The sequence below is a fragment of the Vigna unguiculata genome, chromosome 9, assembly GCF_004118075.2.
Source record: "Vigna unguiculata cultivar IT97K-499-35 chromosome 9, ASM411807v1, whole genome shotgun sequence".
Classification (NCBI taxonomy): Eukaryota; Viridiplantae; Streptophyta; class Magnoliopsida; order Fabales; family Fabaceae; genus Vigna; species Vigna unguiculata.
Genome location: NC_040287.1, coordinates 15,558,935 through 15,578,746, shown reverse-complemented (window position 1 = coordinate 15,578,746; position 19,812 = coordinate 15,558,935). Strand labels below are relative to the sequence as shown.

Here is a 19,812-nt window from a genome sequence, read left to right as displayed (position 1 = left end):
ATAATTTTTTTTATATTTAAATTTTTATTTTTTATTTGAATTATATCTTTTTTTTTAATATTTGTCCCATTTAAATTAAAATATTAGTTTTTTATTGTTATAATTAATATTTTTTGCATTTAAATTATATAATTTCTTTTTAGTTTGTGATATTATTATTTTTTATACCCAAATAAATTAATTTAATAGAAAATTTATTTTATTATAGGAAATTAAGATGAGTATACCTAGTCATGCCATCGAAAAAGAAGATGAAACGAAACCTTTGTGGAGATATGTTACAAAGTTAAGAAAAACTCCTGGTGGTGGAAATAATATGATTAAATGCAGTTTCTATGATTTATCATTCAATGGATCTTACACTCGAGTAAGATCTCATTTGCTAAAAATTACGGGAGCAGGAGTTAGAATTTGTCCAAACGTGACTACATCAAAACTTGTTGAGTTTAGAAGATTAGACAATGAAGCAACATTGAAAATAGAAAATTCAAAGAAGAAAAAGGTCTCTCTACCATCTGTATCTAATGAAGGAAAGCAGATGAATAGCAGTGTTAATCCAAAACACAAAGGTCCTTTAGAAGCTTCTTTCAATATCCAAGCTAGAGATACTCTTGATTATGAAATTGCAAGGATGTTTTATTCTGCAGGACTACCATTTCATCTAGCAAAAAATCCTCACTTCAGGAGCGCATTTTCTTATGCTGCCAGTACTTCTAATCTTAGTGGATATGTACCACCAACATATAATAAATTGAGAGGTCCTTTACTTGTAAAAGAAAGAAGTCACGTAGAAAATCTTCTACAACCCATAAGAGATTCATGGAATGATAAAGGTGTGACAATTGTTTGTGATGGGTGGACTGATCCTCAAAGAAGATCACTTATAAATTTTATGGCTGTCAATGAGAGTGGTCCAATGTTTTTAAAGTCAATAGATGGATCTGGTGAGATAAAGGACAAAGATTTTATTGCTAAACACATGAGAGATGTAATTATGGAGGTTGGATCAAAAAATGTGGTACAAATTATAACTGATAATGCAGCTGTATGTAAGGCAGCAGGTATGCTTATAGAAGCAGAATTTCCTTCAATCTACTGGACTCCTTGTGTAGTGCATACATTGAATCTTGCATTGAAAAATATTTGTGCAGCAAAAAATTGTGAAAGAAATAGTGATACTTATAAAGAATGTTTTTGGATCACACAAATTGCTGATGATGCTACATTTATCAAAAACTTTATTGTGGGGCACTCTATGAGATTGTCAATGTTCAATACCTCCAACTCATTCAGGTTGCTTTCTGTTGCTTCTACAAGATTTGCTTCAACCATTATCATGCTCAAAAGGTTTCAACGTTTGAAGAAAGGACTTCAAGAGATGGTTATTAGTGATGATTGGTCTTCTTATAAAGAGGACAATGTGGACAGTGCACAATGTGTGAAAGAAACTTTATTGAATGATAATTGGTGGATGAAGGTTGACTACATACTTGCTTTTACTGCTCCTATTTATGATGTTCTCAGAAAAACAGATACAGATATGGCTACTCTTCACTTGGTATATGAAATGTGGGACTCAATGATTGAAAATGTTAGAAAGATCATATACCAACATGAAAGGAAGACAGAAGTTGAACATTCATCCTTTTTTGAGGTGGTAAATTCAATATTGATTGATCGTTGGACTAAAAGTAGCACATCTCTTCATTGCCTTGCTCATTCTTTAAATCCAAGGTAATTATGTAGTTCAATTACTTTATGACTATATTTTATTAAAATTTATAATATTATGTTAATAGAGTTCGCAAACTTTTCAGGTAAATTGGGAGATTTTGCAGATGAGGACTCTTTAAGGGATAGAGGCAAAATGGATGCAAAGTCATGGTGGATTATTCATGGATCTCATGCACCAATACTTCAAAATATAGCTCTTAAGCTACTTGGACAACCATGTTCTTCTTCTTGCTGTGAAAGAAATTGGAGCACCTACTCTTTTATACATTCTTTAAAAAGAAATAAGATGACACCTAAAAGGGCGGAAGATTTAGTATTTGTCCACAGTAATCTTCGTCTTCTTTCAAGAAACTCTTCAAAATACAAGGAAAAGGAAACTAGCCTGTGGGATATTGCTGGAGATGATTTTTCAATGGATGATAATGAAATTCTTGATATTGTTAGCCTATCTCTCGATGAACCAGAATTAGAAGTTGTATTTTTTGATGAAGATTAACATATATAAGACTCAAACATTATGATATTTTAAATGTTTTTTTTATTATGAAATAAAATTATTAGATTTTAATATGTATATTGTCGTGTCCGTGTCTTATACTTTTTCAATTTCGTCGTATCTCCGTATCTGTGTCCGTGTCGTGTCCATATCCGTATCCGTATCCGGGCATCACAGGTCTTTGACGATCCCATACCAATATATTTTAAGTGATTATGTAATTGTATGTAGTCGAATGAGCTTTAGCTTTTGGATAATTGCGCTATGTTGTTCTCGTTCTTTTATAACATACCAACCATTCTCGCTTCCATTATCTAATTGTCATCATTTTGGATGAATTGCTCTATGTGCCTTTTGAAAGAGCATTGGCCTTGGAACATGGATTCATACATCGTTTGAAAGAGATATAATATTTTAACTTCCAAAAAGAACAATAAACTCATGTTGTTTGAGAAAGTTTTACTTGAGTTCTACGATGACCGCCATATGTTCTTACCAAAAAAAATGAAGTTTCATTGGCCACTGTATCAAGAAAGGTAAATTTATATTGTTGAACTATGGATTTCATAAATATATACATTGAAATGAAGTAGTTTGAATGCAAACAAAAAGGGTTAAGTATGTTTTTAGTCCCCGAACTTTGACCCAAAATTGGAATTCGTCCATGTCTGAAACTTCGATACATTTTGGTCCCTAAACTTTAAAAATGAATGAATATAGTCCTTTTAACCCAATTATGTTAACTTTTTTTGACGTGTCAAACACTTCTTATATTAGTATTGGAGTTTTTAACACTGTTTGACACATTATTGATTCAATATCTACTGAGAAATATGTTCGACACTTCATTTCATCGAGATTGAAGTTGTGAATAAGGATGATTTATTTTGTTGGTGTAATTGACATATTCTTCGTGTCAATTTTGGTGAAAAATTCTTGCACCGTTTTAAGAAATTTAACGAAAAACTTAAATTGCATCAATTTTTAAAAAATTACAACCAAATTGAAACTAAAAAACATTACATGACCAACTTGACATTTTTATACGAAAAAATGGACCACAAGACTAATTCAACCAAAATTTAGACACTTCCAAAATATTGGCTGAAGATCCGCCATTGACTATAACTATTTATTTTTTTTTAATTTCTGAACCAAATTATATCAAACTTTGGAACATGACAAATTGCAATTTCACATCAAAGTTTAGTGTAAGGTCCACTTATATTTCGACCCAAATGTTTAAGGGATGTCCCAATCAGTTGGGCATAGGATTGGCCCATGGGGTGTCCAAAGCCCTTAAAGCAGTCTAACCCCCCTCATTTTTGTCACTTTGCAAAAACAGTACCTTGCTTACTCTCTTTTTTCTCTCCTCAAAAGCTCTGCTAGGGTTTGGAGCTCACTCATACTCAAGTTGACTCAACCAGTTTCGACTCCACGTAAGTTGTCTATCAGCTTATACTAGTTCTTCTCTAGTCGTATTTTTGTGTTTCCCTTGAGGCTTATCTCAATGACCTTGTTTCTGTTCTGTTATGCTATTTTTCAACTCATTAATCTATTCCTAGAGCTGTTGTGCTCTGCTGTTTGGTGTCGAACTCTTTTGCTAGCTCTTTCCAGGTAAGGAAAGCTAGGGTTTCGTATTTTAAATCTAATCCAACTATTTTTTTGGTTATGTTTTACATTTCTAGTGCTTGTGTGATGTCCACGATGGAATGAATGTGCATGGTTTGCTGTTTGGATGAATCTCGAGTTTTGCAGGTGTAGAACAGTGAGGAAGAAATGCTATTTTCGCCCAAGCGAGCTCGTCTCGCCTAGGCGAGAGTGGCAGAAACTCGCCCAGGGGTTTTCGCTTGAGTACCCGCTCAGGCGGAAAATTGAGTTTTGCGCGAAAAACCATCTCGCTCAAGCGAGATGACCTTGCCTAAGCGAGAATTCGTGAAACCCTCAGGACCTTTGTTCACAGTCCTGCCTAAGTGAGAGCCTGCAGCTTGAGCGAGAGCACTCCTCTTGCCTAAGCGAGGGTTTCTGGCTTGAGCGAGACTTGACGCAGACCACACTGTTTTCTCGCATGATTGTTATGAATTGTATGATTTGGCTAGTTTGCTCTATTTAAAGTATGAAGTATGCAAATATGCGTGAAATCTCTAATGTTATGGACTGGATTAATGCGTTTGGTATGATCTTGGCATGAAACATGAAAGGATGGATGGTTATAAATGTGATATGGAATTAGTATGTATAATGACTTTATGTTGGTTGGAGAAACATGATTTTGGTGTGATCAGGACATAATTCCATGATGGTTGCGTGGTGGTGCCTCATTGGTCAGGACGCAATTCTATGACTCTATGTGAGATCTCATGGTGGTGCCTCATTGGTCAGGACGTAATTTCACGATGGTTGCGTGGTGGTGCTTCATGGTCAGGACGTAATTCCATGACCCCTATTAGTGGGAGCTCATGGTGGTGCCTCATACTTAGGACGTAATTCCACGAAGTTCGTGGTGGTGCCTCATTATATAATTTAGTAAGGATTCAAGTAAGGATTGCATCCTAACACTTTAAAGAGTCAGTTAGTCTCACAGAGTGTACTGACTCAAGTGGTGTGAGTAGTAGGAGACCCTAGTCTTTGGCAGGATAATGACCTTAGATGTTTGAAGACTAACCTTGTGAGTGGTAGGGTGAAACCCATTGGCAATTGGCTCTCCAGAGCCGTAGAGGCCACCACAAGTGCAAGCATCCGGTGAATCCAACTAATTATATGCATCCGGATAAGTCGTGTCTTGAGTCTTAGTGTCTGGTTTGCGAGTCCTCACATGTTTGGTTGATGTATGTATCTTTGGCTATAAAATTGTATGAAATAGCATGATAAATCGTTTTATACTCTAGCTTACCCTTTTCTGCTTGTTTGTGTGTTCTATGTGTGGTTTTCTCTTTTTGCGATGATCATCAATTTATTGATGTGAGCATATACGAGAACTCCTCATGGTCAACATGATAATGAAGATTTCGCTGCCTAGTTCGTTTGGGGCCAGATCCCACCTTTTATGAATTCTTTTTTAGAGCTATAGCCCATGTATTTCCTTGCTCTTAGAACATATACTTTTATACTGTTAAATTGTTTTCTTTGACTCGTTATTGGCATCGTGGTGTGCCTTAGTCTCCTTCTAAGTATTATGGGAAAAACTGTAAGGAGTAGCGTTTATATTCTATGACTTTGCTTCTTATATTATTCTGTGAGACATTTCATTTAATTAAGGTTATTATTTAAATGAGGTGTTACATTTAGGACTAAATACATGTTAAAAAAATAATAAAATTTTATTATATAGAAAATTTTTAAATAGACATTTAAACGTGTTAGATAGAAGTAATATATTATATGTAAAAGAGATAATAAGAAAAAGAAGAGAATAACTAACACAAATTCTCAAAATACTTAAAAATAGATAGTTAAATATTATTGTAAATGTTTACTGTTATTATAATGACAAAAATTTACTTTCATTAAATATATTATTTCTTTTAATATTTATATCCAACCAAACAAATGGATAAAAAAATATCTGCACCCTTTATTTTTTTTCGTTAATTAAAACAATATTTATTCTCACTAATAACTCACGTCTATTTATTTATTTTTTTCTCTCACATTTCATTTCTTTCCCAAGTGGACCTAAACAATAAATTTCAAAGGTTGATCAGAAGTCTTCAACCAAAGATTTAAACATGGACGCATACTAACAACTACGTACGAAAAAGTTAATTTAATTTATTTTAAAACATAACTAATACTCAATTAATTCTTTGAACAAACCGTTAAGCAAATTATTATTTCTCTTAAATTAACCATTATCAAATGTGGTGTTAAATTAATTAAAAAGAAAAACTACTGAAATTTAAATGCAGGATTAAAATATTTATATACTCATTAAGAAATCCGTTATGGTGAGCAGAAGGAAAAGAATCAGTCGTTTTTGGACAAAAGAGACATCAAAAGAAAAAGGGCAGCGTAAAAATATTCCGCGTTTGAGTATATACTTGTTCAATCCATTCTCAAAATTTCAAAACACGGAAAACGACAAGCAAAGGACGAGAGCAAAAAAGTAAAAAGGAAAAAGAACGGAAAAGCCAACTACGCACTTGTTACGTTGCCATTGCCCTCGATCCGCGTCTGTTCTGAAGCGAACCTTACTAGTTAAGTTCTCGTTGCAACAAAACCTTGAGCAATATAGTTTCTAAACCCTCGTTTGTTTCCGGAAACGCGCTTGCACGCAGCACACAGTGAAGTTCGAGTTCGTAGAGAGCAGGCGAATCCGCCGCCGCCATGGTTAGGGCTCGCGAGAACTGGGAGAAGCTGGTTCGAGCGACACTGAAGAGGGAGCAGCTAAGGAATGCAGGCCAAGGACACGCCAGAGTCCCCAGTGGAATCGCCGGCGCGGTTCCTCCGTCGCTCGCTCAAACTACCAATATTGATTTGATCTTGCAGGCCGCCGATGAAATTCAATCGGAGGATCCTAACGTTGCTAGGATCTGTAAGTGTTTCAACTTGCTCAATTGGAATCTGTTTGCGTGTTTAAAGTTTCTATGCTGCGTGCGTTAACGTTGTCTGTGAACATGAGATCTGCTCGTGCGTTATAGTGTTTCTTGGAGTTAGTTTTATGTGTAAGGGGAGTGAGTGAGTCTCTTCTAGAAGTTAAGCTTGTTTATTTAATTTATTTATTTTTAATTTGCGGAACTGGTAGTATTAAGGAGTGAGTGAAACTTGTTTGTAGCGGGAATTTGAATTTAGTGGTGGCTGAAGTGAAGTATTTGGTGAAGGCAGGGTCATTTTTAGACGAGGTAAATGGTGGTCGTGATAGTCATGTTTAGTGCGGAAGTGAACATGGTTTGATATTGTGTGTGAGATGAATTAAGTGGATATGAAAATGGAAGGGGGATTTTATGAGCTAAAAGGATGGAAGGAGGACTGAGTGCCTGATACGCATGTTGTCCTGTAATGGGAATTTTCTGTTCTAGAAGTGGGAAAGTTGAAGTGGACAAAGTAGGTGACTAGATCTTAGTTTCGCTACATTTGAACTTTTTTGATTGGTTAGTGGATATTCAACGTCAATTAGGAGCTAGATTGACAATCATGGATTAGGCTAAGCTCACTGGAATACAAAGGGTAGGGGTTTGTTGGTCTAATTTATAAACACATTGCAATATTTCACATCGTCTTTTATGTATGTTCTTTGGAGTTGCCTTCATTTTTTCTCTTTATATTGGGTGGTGTACCTCTTATTATGGACTTGTCGTAGCTTGTGCTTTTCTTGTCTTTCAAAATTGTCTATTATGCAGGATTAAGACCTTGAGTTTTATGTATTTGAAATCAGAGAGTATGCTGAATTGTGTGTCGTAGTCAGACCACATTATATTTTATTTTTTCCAGTTACCTTACGTAGTTGGTACCATCATGATTACAAGAGTAGTTGCCTGATGTTAATCACCTCGTAAGAAGACATTTTTTTCTTTCAAGGTGATGAAGAAGCCATCATTAAATATTAGTCATGGTGAGAAAAGACCAAATTGACGCAGTAGTAGCAGCCTGAGAGAAAGTATGATTGGTTTCAAAGCCTAAGATTTGCATTCTTTCAGCCCAGGGAGGAAATATAATATCACTTGATCACGTTAAATTTAAATTTAGTTAACCACTCCACAATATAAACATGTGTGTAGTGTATGTGTCTTCTATTACATTCTCTTAGCTCAAGTATTGTCTTTAAAGTTTCTACTTAAATTGCTGATATTTCTCATGTATTGGTTAAAATTTTACGTAAACCATATTACTTTTGAGCTTCTCAATGTTCATATTGGGAAAAAGCCAAGTATGATATTTCCTAGAGATAGAGCCTAAAAGGTTGGTTTTGTGGTGTTGAATTATGCCTAAGTTCACATTCTAAGATGGTATCAAAGTTTGTATTAGATCCATTAAAAGGGTCACCCACCATATTATCCACGTACCAAACTCAATAGTGCTGGACGTGAAAGGGTATATTGTGAAAACTTGAGTCCCATATTGGTTAGAGATATAGCTTGAAAAGAGATATCAGTGGAGACAATCCTCAACTTACAAATTGGCTTTGCAGGGTTCAGTTAGGTCTAAATTCACATTTTAAGAGTTCATGTGTCTGTCATGTGAAATACGAAGAAAGATATCATAATTTGTTGCGTGATAAATAATAGATTAATATCGGTTCAGCTTGAATCAGCTGATAGTGTTCCTTTTGTGATATGCATCATTATGACCTCTTACTTTTGATCTTCAGTGTGCGAGCAGGCATATAGTATGGCTCAAAATCTGGATCCCAACAGTGATGGTAGGGGAGTTTTACAATTCAAGACCGGTTTAATGTCTGTAATCAAGGTATTGGTCACGATCGGTGTATTTTCGGTGATACATTACCTTTTTCTTCAATTGATTTTTTTATATTTTCTTATTTGTCTGAATTTAAAGGTATTATCAGCTCACTTAATTATTATTTTCGTTTTGCTATCTTCTTTAGCAAAAACTTGCTAAGAAGGATGGGGTTCGGATTGATCGCAATCGTGACATGGAAAACCTTTGGAAGTTTTATCTTCACTACAAGCAACGTCATAGAGTGGATGACATCCAACGAGAAGAACAGAGATTGCAAGAATCTGGAACTTTTAGCTCCTCACTGGGAGAGTATGTCCAACCCATAATTTTTTTATTTTTTATTTTTAATTTAACTTACAAATATATAGTTTATTTCTTCAGTAAAATAGAAGGAGGTTATTTCCTGTTTACGCTGCGTTGATAAAGCTCGATGCTTATTTGCAATTATTGCCTTAAATTTTCTCAACGGATAAAATTACCAACTTGTTTGTTCTGTAGAGTTGCTTGTATATGTCAATCAGAATTCAAGTCTTGGTTTATTCATTTTGGTTCAAGGCTTGGTTTATTTTTCTTTTCCAGATAGGTGATTAAAAGGCAACAGAAGGTTTCTGTGGCTAAGAAGTCATTGTGTTGAAGGTGGTGAAAAATAATACAATGTGTTAATATGCAAAAACTAATAGTAATGTTGAACTGCTAAGACAGCAGATAGACTGTCAGTTTTCTTTTCTTATGTCTTATATGTGAGTAATTATACTTATACATAATTTGTGCGGTAGTGAAACTGTTGTTGGCTGCTCTCCTCTCCTAACTAAAATTCTTAAAATATGAAGAAAGTCTTTCTTATTTACTTTTTAGATTTTGTTGATTAAAAACCTATATATATATATATATATATTTATCTATGTTGTATTTTTTCTTTTGTGTGAAATGTTTTAATACTGTAGGTTGAAGCTTAGATCATCAGAAATGAGAAAGATCATTGCTACACTACGGGCTTTAGTGGAGGTCCTGGAGGCACTTAGTAAGGATGCTGATCCCAGCGGAGTTGGAGGACTCATAATGGAGGAGGTACTCCTTTTGTGTTAAGATGTCTATCATAAAGCAAATTAACTTTACTGATTATGCATTGGATGCTTCAATTATTCATTTTATTTTGATGATTAATTTGGTTGCTTTCAAATTTATAAGCCACTAGTTGTCGTTCTTTTTTGTATTGCTAATTGACATCTAAAATAGGAATATAGAAATCTTTTTACTTAATGTTGTCATCTGGTTCTTTTAAAATTCTATTTGAACATGGCAAAACTTCTTAGTGAACTTATTTTTTATTAACTGATTATGATTTGTAATTAACTCATCATATTTGTCTCTTGTTTTCTTAGTTGAGAAAATTAAAGAAGTCAAGTGTGACATTATCTGGAGAGCTTACACCATACAATATTATTCCTCTGGAAGCACCGTCGTTAACCAATCCTATCAGAATTTTCCCTGAAGTAAGTTGAATGCTTTATAAGACTTCTGTGTCCTCTCTTTCTTTCATTCAAGTAGCTTGTACTTGACCCGTTCACTGTATTGACAATAACTAGGAGTTGCTGACATTGACACATCCATTTATGGTTGCTGCATGATTTCTGTAATACCCTTTAATTCATGTACTTTTTGTGGTAGTTTCTAAAGCTGAGGTTTGGTTCTCAATATCAGGTTAAAGCAGCAATATCTGCAATTAGGTATACTGATCAGTTCCCTAGTCTTCCTGCTGGATTTAAAGTATCTGGACAAAGGGATGCAGATATGTTCGATCTTCTAGAATTTGTGTTTGGTTTTCAGGTTTGTAATGATTAGTGGGAATTTTTAATTCTGTTTATTATGGCTGTGTATCATGGCTAATTGCATGGTAACTAACAGATCACTTTCAATGTTCCTGCTGGATTGATCATTTTTTTTTAAAGTTTTATTACTGATACAAAATGGTGGTTCCCATTCCCAATATTTTACATCAATAATTAGCAAAAGATGAATATTTGCTACTACTAAATAACAGGAGGGGATTTTCTTACACTAAACATAGGACTTCTACCTGTTCCATTTCCAAATAGCCCTCTTACTGACATTGTTCATCTGTATTGGAAATTACATGTCTCTTTTCGCACTTAAGCTCTGTTTTACTAGCTAAGATTAATTTGCATGGTCTACTGGCTGCTTTACACTTGGAGCATGTTTGAGAATGCTTTTCCCATCAATTTCAGCTGTTTGATTGAAAATAAGCCGTTTTAAAAGTAAGCTAGATTTTTTGAGGCACAAATATGAAATTTTGTATAAGCTTATTTTTTTCCTGAAAAAAACTTTTTCTTGAAAAAAAAATTGTTTTCTTGAATCTGAATTTATTGCTTACAATTATTATTCAACAGTTTCTCCCATCATCAGCGTCACCCATACTATTTTTTCATGTAAAAGCTGGCTTTTTGTTGCATCCAAAACAAAGTTAATTATTTGAAAACCATTTTTAGCAAAACTTACCCACATCAAAAACTAATTCTTATTATAGTTTATTATAACAATAATCTGTTATGCATTTAATCAACTATTGAAATAATCTAATTTCATAGCTTCCCAAACAGACCCTGTATTTTTAGATTTAGTAAACTGAAAAATAATACGCACACTTACATTGTCAGTGTCTATGATAGTATTATGACAAAGGGTAATATTGTCATGTCCTGCATTTATTTCTTCAAAAGAGGCTGTCTGCCCCTTGTCCCTGGTCGTACCCTTACCATCTTCTAGAACAGGGGGCTTATGCTCTTCCCTTTATGAGCTCATTGTCCCTCATTAGAGTCAATATGACTCCCTCTTCTGGTCTTGTATTTTAGCTACATGGATATCTACCATAACACCGGAGAAGCTCAATGGAAAAAAATTCCTGTCTTGGTTTGCTTTAATGAATCTGTGGTTTCAAGGCTAGGGGTATCATGATCACCTAATAAAGGATCCTTGTTGTACATAGTATTGTTAGGTTAAAAAATTGTCTATATTTCTATAGTAATTATGAGAAACTCTTTAGAAATATCACATTTTAACAAACTCTTCAATTGAGATAGATTTGTTCTATATAAATTGAGATCTGTTGAGTGAATTTATACACAAGAAATTTCTTTTAGCATCTGAATCTCAATTCTTAGAATAATAGGGGAAAACGGACACTCATGGTTATGATTAAGCTACTTCTTTTATTATTAGTTTTCTCTGATTAGATGTTTTGCTTTGCTGCAAGTGTTGAATGGTCTGGGTTATATCTTAATTTTTGCACATGCAGAAAGACAATGTAAGGAACCAGCGCGAAAATGTTATCTTGATGATAGCAAATAAGCAGTCTGGACTTGGAATACCTGCTGCAACTGATCCAGTGAGTTCTTTTATGAATCCATTTTGGTGTAGTTTTACTATCAGGAGTATTATTTAATTTTCAGTTTGTAGACATTCTGTTTTTATTTTATTATCTGTCTTAAAAGAAACATAGTTGTTTGTAATCAGATTTTCAGTAACGGATGGAACAAACTTTAGCTTGAAGTTGGTTGGTATTAACAAATAGAAGCAAACTAGTTCTTACTTACTATGGTCTGGCAGTGATATAGTAACAGCTTTTTGAAATTTAGAATTTTGTTCTTTGCTGTTGATCTCAAGGTGTAGTTCAATTGTTTACTATGCCTCAAATGAGAATATAAACTTTTTCGCTAGTCCTAAAAACTTGATCTTTGCTCACTGAAACAATGATTGCTTGAGTTCCTCAATATTATTTTAAGTGATACCATCACCATTAGTTAGCTTAGATCCAAGTTACAACTTTCATACCCACTTTTTGTAATTGAATACAAAAAGAAAAATGCTTAAATGAGGTTGTAGAATAATCTCTCTAATACGCTTTCCACACCTATGTGGAAGGATCTCATGCAATTTCTGATTAAGTGCATCTTCCATACTCTCGTGGGCAGAGCTATACCCCTGTGGGCGAACCTTTTGTGTGTCTCCCACACACGTGTGGTGCAAGTTAAAATTATAATTAGGCGTTTTTAACTTTATTCTAATATAATTATCAGATGTATCTCTATGATAAATTCAAACCCCCAAATACTAATCGCTTCAAATAGTTCTATGGCAGCAACAATCTAAATGAATAAATAATTTTGGATGTGATTTATTGATAAGTTCTTTTGCTCATATTTTCAGTCTTAAGTCGTCAGCCATTGCCAATCACATTAGTCTTCCATAGTTTGCCAGCCATTGCCAATCACATTAGTCTTCCATAGTTTGCCAGCCATTGCTGGTTGGCAGCCATGTCTGCTGTCCAACCTTTTTGTCACCGAAACAACTCCATGTCTTCTTCACAAGGCTTGTCGGACCTCCTTGCTCTTGTTTCTCTAGTTTCAGCTTTGGTTGAGAGGCTCCTCTCTCCTCTCTCTCATACTCTTTGTCCCCTACTATTTTCCATCTTTTGTAGTTGGCATTGGCTTGGGAGTGTAGATTGTTGCCGTAGTTCTGATTGTTGGTGAATTCTTTCTTAAATATTTCTTCCTTTTCTCGAAGTGGATACAAATTTCCTCAATGTTCTTTTTGTAAGAGAATTGGCCACACTCAAGATAAATGCTTATCCTAGCATGGTTTTCCTAGCAAGACAACAAAGATCTTCCAATCTATTAAGGTTGAACCGCATTTTTTTTATGAAGAATATCAAGAATATCTCAGTTTGAAGTCCGAGAACCAAGCACGATCTTTCACTAGTTTGTCAATAGCTTGCATCTCTCAAACCTTGGAATGTCAAAGTTCATGGATAATTGACTTAGGTACTTCTGATTACATTTATGATAATGCTTTCTTATTTACTTCCATTTCGCATCCTAAAATTTGTCATGTTATTACTTTAGCCAATGGATCCGACGTTACTTCTCTAGGAGTTGGTCAAATCTCCCTTTTTTTGTCTTTAAACCTAAAACATGTTCTTTTTGTCCCTAATTGTCCTTTTAACCTACTTTTTCAGTTAGGCAATTAACTAAATCTTCAAATTGTTCTATAACCTTTGATGCAAATTCTTTTGTTATTCAAGAGCGCAATAAAAGTCAATTGATTGGTGAAGGAAATGAATCTAGGGGACTTGACTATCTAGGCACTAGATCGTCAATTTCTGCTTTAGCATCCCCATCTCCTAGGCTACTACATGATAGTTTGGCTCATCCACAATTATCAAACTCCAAGTCTTGGAGTGAGTCATGTCGATTAGGAAAACATTTTTTTTTTCCAGAAAGAGTTGAATCAAGGTGCAACTCTGTCTTCTCTATAATTCTTCATGATATTTGGGGTCGAAGTCAAGTTTAATCTTTTAGGTTTCGTTATTTTGTTACTTTTATTGATAAATATTCTAGTTATTTTGTTCTGGATGAATATTTTGTTACTTAATGAAAGGTCGATCTAAACTTTTGAATATCTTCATGTCATTCCTTAATGAAATCAAGAACTAACTTGGCCAAGTGATCAAGATCTTGGGGAGTGATAATGTCAAAGAATACTTTTCTTTTTTTTCCCATTCATTTATACTCAACAAGCATTTTACACTAGTCCACTGGTCCTCATGCACCTTAGCAAAATGGTCTGGCAAAGTGAAAGAATAGACACTTTGGTGAAATTGTTCGTATGTCAGTGCTTAGTGCCAATGTTCTTTCACTAAGGTGATCCCATTCTTAGTGGTTGTTATCTTGTTAATAAAATTGTTTTTTCTTCTTTGGACAATAGCGTTCCATATTCCATTGTCTTTCTAAATGCACCTTTATTTCATGTTTCTCCTTGAGTTTTTGTTGTGTGTGTTTTGTACATGGTGTATCTCAAGGTTTGGATAAACTTAGTTCGAGCTATCAAATGTGTGTTTGTTCAACTAGACTTGCCTTTGCCTTTATTTGAGCCCTTCATGTATCCTACTCCTAACAATGTTCCAATGTCTCCAAATAATTCAAATTCTTCTAATTAGCCTAAATCACCTGGACCATCTCTCCTCTTATCAGCTCCCAACAACTTACTCCAGTGATTGGTCTAATGCTATATGTTGAGTGCTCTTCATCAAGACCTGATAATGAGAATTATAGCTGGTCTATTGCCATTCGCAAAGGTACTCGGTCTGCATGAAACAATCATCCTATTTATAATTTTCTAAGCTATCATCGTTTGTCTCCTTATTGTTCTTTTATCTCCTCGTTGTCTTCTATTACCATTTCTATAAATATGAAAAAGGCACTTGATTGTCTTGTGTGTAAGCCATGATTGTTGGAATGCAGGCCCTTGAACAAAATGATACATAGGAGTTGGTTCTCCCATTTGGAAAGATGGCAATTGGCTTTCGTTGCGTCTGTTCAATAAGAAGTGGACCTAATGGTGAAGTTGATCACCTTAAAGCTTGATTGGTAGCAAAGAATATATCTATATCTATGGGATTGAATATTGTAATACTTTCTTTCCAGTGGCCAAAATGAATACTATTAGACTTTTCCTTGGTATGACAACCATTTGTCATTGACCTCTTCATCAATTAGGTATTAAGAATGCTTTTCTACTTGACGATCTTGAAGAAGTTCACATGGAGCAACCACTTGGGTTTATTGCTCAAGGAAGAGTCTGGTTTGGTTTGCAAATTGCGGCGCTCTCTCTATGGTCTCAAGCAGTCTCCATGTGCTTAGTTTGGAAAAATTAAACAACTACGTCCAAACACTTGGGTTGAAATGCACTTAAACAGGTCATTTTGTTTTTCTATTGTCACACCTCCCCTAGAAAATGTGTGTGCTTAATGGTGTATGTTGACAATAGTCTTTATGGTGCTAAATATCTTAGTTCAAGGAACACCTATGTAATCAATTTTAGACCAAGGATTTTGGAAGTCTAAAATATTTCTTGGCATACTAGTAGCTTAAGCAGAGGATGGAGTTGTAATTTGTCAAAGGAAATATGCTTTTGACATCTTAAAAGAGACGAGCATGATTGATTGTAAACCAATGGATTGTCCTATGCTATGGATTGAAATCAGAAATTAATGGCAATATAAGGAGAAGCTTTCTTTGACTTGGAAAGATATATAACGCTGGTTGGGAAACTTATTTATCTTCCATTACTAGATCAAATTTGTCTTTTCTAGTGGGAGTTGTGAGTCAACTAATGCAAAATCTTTGAATTGATCATTGGAATGTTATAATATGTATTTTTAAATATCTTGAAAAGGCTCTAAGACAAGCCTTAGTTTAGAGTTTAGGGTTTAGCAAAAACTGACTAACATCTAGTTGGTGGGCCTTAGCTCTTGATGGAGTTAGGGTTGAGTTTTTTTCAAAGTCACTTCAGAACTTTTATATACACTTCTTTCTATCTTTTCTTTATTATTCTTATCCTTACTGATCATGCATGGAGACATGCTGGTCCATTATTCATTGTTTCTTTATTATGACTTATGATGAGTTTGTACCTTATGCTTGAAGATTATATAGTACTTTCAATATCTTTTTGATAAACTCTTACAAGTTTGTAAGTCAAGTATACTAGTCATGTTTATTGAAGCTTTACAAGGTTACTTAAACTCTTGAGTTTGACATTTAAATGTAAATCTTGCATAATAGGTGTTTTACAACTTCTACATTGTAGGTATGCTCAGTATGGTCCTATGGTAAATGTACAATAATACAATTCATTGCTTTGTGATATTCCTTTCTTTTTGTGGAATTTTGTAATGTGCAGAAAATAGATGAGAAAACAATCAATGAAGTATTCTTGAAGGTGCTAGATAACTATATCAGGTGGTGCAGATACTTGAGAATTCGTCTTGCTTGGAATAGGTTATTACTTCAACTCACTCATTTTTTGATTGGCTTTCCTCTTTCACATTTTATTTGATTGCATTCCATTTTATGCTTCGTGCAGTTTAGAAGCTATTAACCGGGATCGGAAGCTTTTTTTGGTTTCCTTGTATTTTCTTATTTGGGGTGAAGCTGCAAATGTTCGTTTTCTTCCTGAGTGTATTTGCTATATATTCCACAATGTAAGTCTGTAATTGTGCTCTTTATATTTTAGGCCATTCCTCCATTAGCATTGTTAGTTTATTTTCGCTAATAGTTTTAGAATTACTTCTCATATTTGATCTTGCTTTTTATGTGATTCTCTCGTGCTGCTGGGATTTAGGCTACATTTGATTAAACGATTCAAGTAAGCACTTATTAGAGCTTACAATAAACTTGATTGAGAAACTAGTTGAAATAATGTGGAAAGGGCATATTTGGTTAGTTTCTTTGTGAAGTTCATTGAAATAAGCTATAAAGAGGCTTATAAAAATGTCACAAGGCTCTTTTTTAGCTCCTGTTAGCTGTTGCGGGGACCTCTTTAGTATAGCTCATGTTAAGTAAGCTATTTATATTTTAAGAACTTATTATAAAAAGTGTTTGGCCCAACTTTTTCTCAAGGAGAAAAGAAATGCTGAGCCTTACATACCCCTAGCAACACAGACACTTCCCTGTCGTTGAGTGTTTTATGAATAAATTGTGGCCTTCTTGACTTTGTTGGTACCCTTAGATGGTTGTACCCTTTATGATTTTTCTAAACCACGCTTGGAGCAGCCAATATGTTTCCATTTTTAGCCTACAAACAGAATTTGGAGCAACACTTTTTCCATTTCTCAGTGGAACCTCCTTATAAATTTCCTCCTTAATCTTTCCATGTAGGAAAACACACTTCACATAAAACTTCTGTTATTCCCAGCCATAGTTGACAGAAAGAGACATTATTTCCCTGACTGTATTTAACTTGAAAGAATTATGAATGAAAGAAGATTTTTATTCAAAATTGGTTCCTCTGAAACAGTACATCAGTCTCTATATATAGAGAACTCTACTCCTAAAGTAATAATTACGAAGAGATCTCTAGAACCTTCTAACAACTTCTATTAGCTTCTTGTAACACATTTAATATTCTACCAACTTCTAGTTAAAATCCTACTTGCAACAATTTATCTTTGCAACAAGGGCTTAGGTTTCTATGTAATCAACATATGATTCCTTTTTTAGCGTACAAACAAAATTGACAGCAATACTTTGGCCATATCTCAGTGGGACCTCCTTGTAAATTTTCTCCTCAATATTCCAATGAAAGGAAACAATCTTCACATAAAATTGCTGTTATTCGCAACCATAGTTGACAGGAAAAGAGATTATTTCCCTTACTGGAGTTATCTTCACAGCACCGGCTAAGGTTTCTATGTAATCAATTTTGAAGGTATGTTTGATTCTTTTCACTACTAACCTTGCTTTGTGTGTCTCCATTGCCTCACTAGCCTTATATTACATAGAAAGCCAGCCTTTTAATGTAAGGTTTGTACCTACTTACATACTATAATTTGATCATATCTCTATTCGATGTGGGATTTTTGACACACCCTTTCACATCCAATGGCATTGGACTGTATGCTTGGATAAAATGATGAATGTATATTTATCATTCCAGCTTGCATGAGATAAACCCTAGATAAACCCTAAAGTGCAGCAACCAATGAGAGAAACCTATTGGATATTGCTTCGTACACCCCCTACACCCCATCAATTTCTAGCTACACCCCACAAATTTGGAATTTCAACTCTTTTCTCTTAGTCTTTTGTTGGGTTATCAGCCCAAATTATCATTTTCTTAAAAGTTGGACCATACCAGACCGAATAAAAATATTACAATTTAACCTAATATCCTGTCTACATTACAGCAACCTTGTTATTCAATGCCGCCACTTGCCATTGCTGGTGCAACTGTTTGCCACCACCGGCCGCCGATGACACATCCGCTTGCCACCATTGGCCATTCTGCTCTTGCCGCCACTAACACTATTACCATTATGTTTTTGTTTTCTTAATTATCTATATGCATTATTCGATATTGACAACACTAGTTGTCTTCCACTTATTAGGGACTTATTTTTATTTGTTGTAAATTAATAGGTATGTGTTACTGGTACCCTCTTGAAAAAGAAGGGTTTTATTTTCAAACCTCCTTATTTTGGTCACATTTTATTAAAATCTTTAAATAAATTGACACTGTGATCTACCTGTTAAAATTAAAATGTATATTTTGAATTAAAAGGGTTAGACACAAGAAGATTGTGAGGTTCTATCTTCCTTGTATCAAAGTAGTGATCACTTTTTTTCTGATGAATATGTGGTGTGTCGCTCTGTGCTTTGATTTTACTGAGGTTATTCCCATTTTCCTAATATTAAATATTTTAGGTAGATGAAGTTTAGTTATAAACCTTTCCAATCACTTTTAATGCTAATTAGCCATGATGTGTTATATAGATGGCCAAAGAGTTGGATGCTATTTTGGATCATGGAGAAGCTGGACCTGCTCTCAGCTGCGTAACTGATGACGGTTCTGCAAAATTTCTTGAGAAAATAATTTGTCCTATTTATGACACGCTAGCTAAAGTGAGTTGCTTTATTCACTCTCTTATTATAATGCAGTTTTATGTTCCAAATCTTATTATGCACAACCGTTAATTTATTTGGTGAAATGGTAGCACGTTGCCATTTGGTTGTAAACAGAAAGCATCCATGCCGGTATTCACTTTTTGGCCATTCAAACTACTGTGGTAAAATTTCTCACGTTAAGGAATTTCCTTCTAATTGTGGAACTACAGGATTGTTTGTTAACTGGATGTAGTTGCTGCCAAAATAATAGGTTTAGTGGTCTTATCATTGTTAGTTTAGTTGATTTTGGCTCAAAATAGTTGTTCTATACTAATTCTTGTCCCATATTAGTAGTTTATAAGTTGGTCTTAGTGCTTTGTATTGTAACCCATTTATGTTGTATTTATATTTTCTATGTAGTGAAATTGACTTAATTTTAGGCAATAATAACTTAAATAGATATAATTAATAACTAACGATTATGTAGAACATTAATCTATAGATATATAGGTAAATTTAATTTGGGTTGAAGAGATATTATCGATGACTATGAATTAGCTTTTTGTATTTGATTAGAATAGATTACTACTTACCTCTTGAGTAAGACCTTCTATTAATAAAAAATATACATGAAGACAAAACTTAAGGGGTACAAAATTTTGTTAGGGTTCTTGGTTAATAAGTCGTGGCTATTTAATAATAAGTCAAGGTCATAGAAGGAAA

At 34.3% G+C, this 19,812-nt stretch overlaps 2 protein-coding genes across 3 annotated transcripts in view; both read left to right on the top strand.

Moving 5' to 3' along the window:
* The first annotated feature begins 217 nt into the window (after positions 1 to 217).
* LOC114163488 lies at positions 218 to 2,230 on the top strand. The gene is made up of 2 exons (XM_028047798.1): positions 218 to 1,691; positions 1,818 to 2,230. The coding sequence occupies exons 1-2, from the start codon at positions 218 to 220 to the stop codon at positions 2,228 to 2,230; spliced, it is 1,887 nt and encodes a 628-aa protein (XP_027903599.1).
* A 4,068-nt stretch (positions 2,231 to 6,298) lies between these two features.
* Positions 6,299 to 19,812, top strand: part of LOC114195919 (callose synthase 10) — a 56,812-nt gene continuing 43,298 nt past the window's right edge. The window contains exons 1-10 of one of the 2 annotated variants that reach the window (XM_028086366.1): positions 6,299 to 6,764; positions 8,538 to 8,635; positions 8,775 to 8,938; positions 9,574 to 9,697; positions 10,012 to 10,122; positions 10,331 to 10,456; positions 11,943 to 12,032; positions 16,388 to 16,485; positions 16,571 to 16,688; positions 18,979 to 19,107. In XM_028086366.1, coding sequence (XP_027942167.1) covers positions 6,557 to 6,764; positions 8,538 to 8,635; positions 8,775 to 8,938; positions 9,574 to 9,697; positions 10,012 to 10,122; positions 10,331 to 10,456; positions 11,943 to 12,032; positions 16,388 to 16,485; positions 16,571 to 16,688; positions 18,979 to 19,107 — 1,266 coding nt within the window. In that variant the 5' untranslated portion in view covers positions 6,299 to 6,556. The remainder of the gene's footprint in view (positions 6,765 to 8,537; positions 8,636 to 8,774; positions 8,939 to 9,573; positions 9,698 to 10,011; positions 10,123 to 10,330; positions 10,457 to 11,942; positions 12,033 to 16,387; positions 16,486 to 16,570; positions 16,689 to 18,978; positions 19,108 to 19,812) is intronic. The other variant, XR_003606599.1, reaches the window with a different exon arrangement.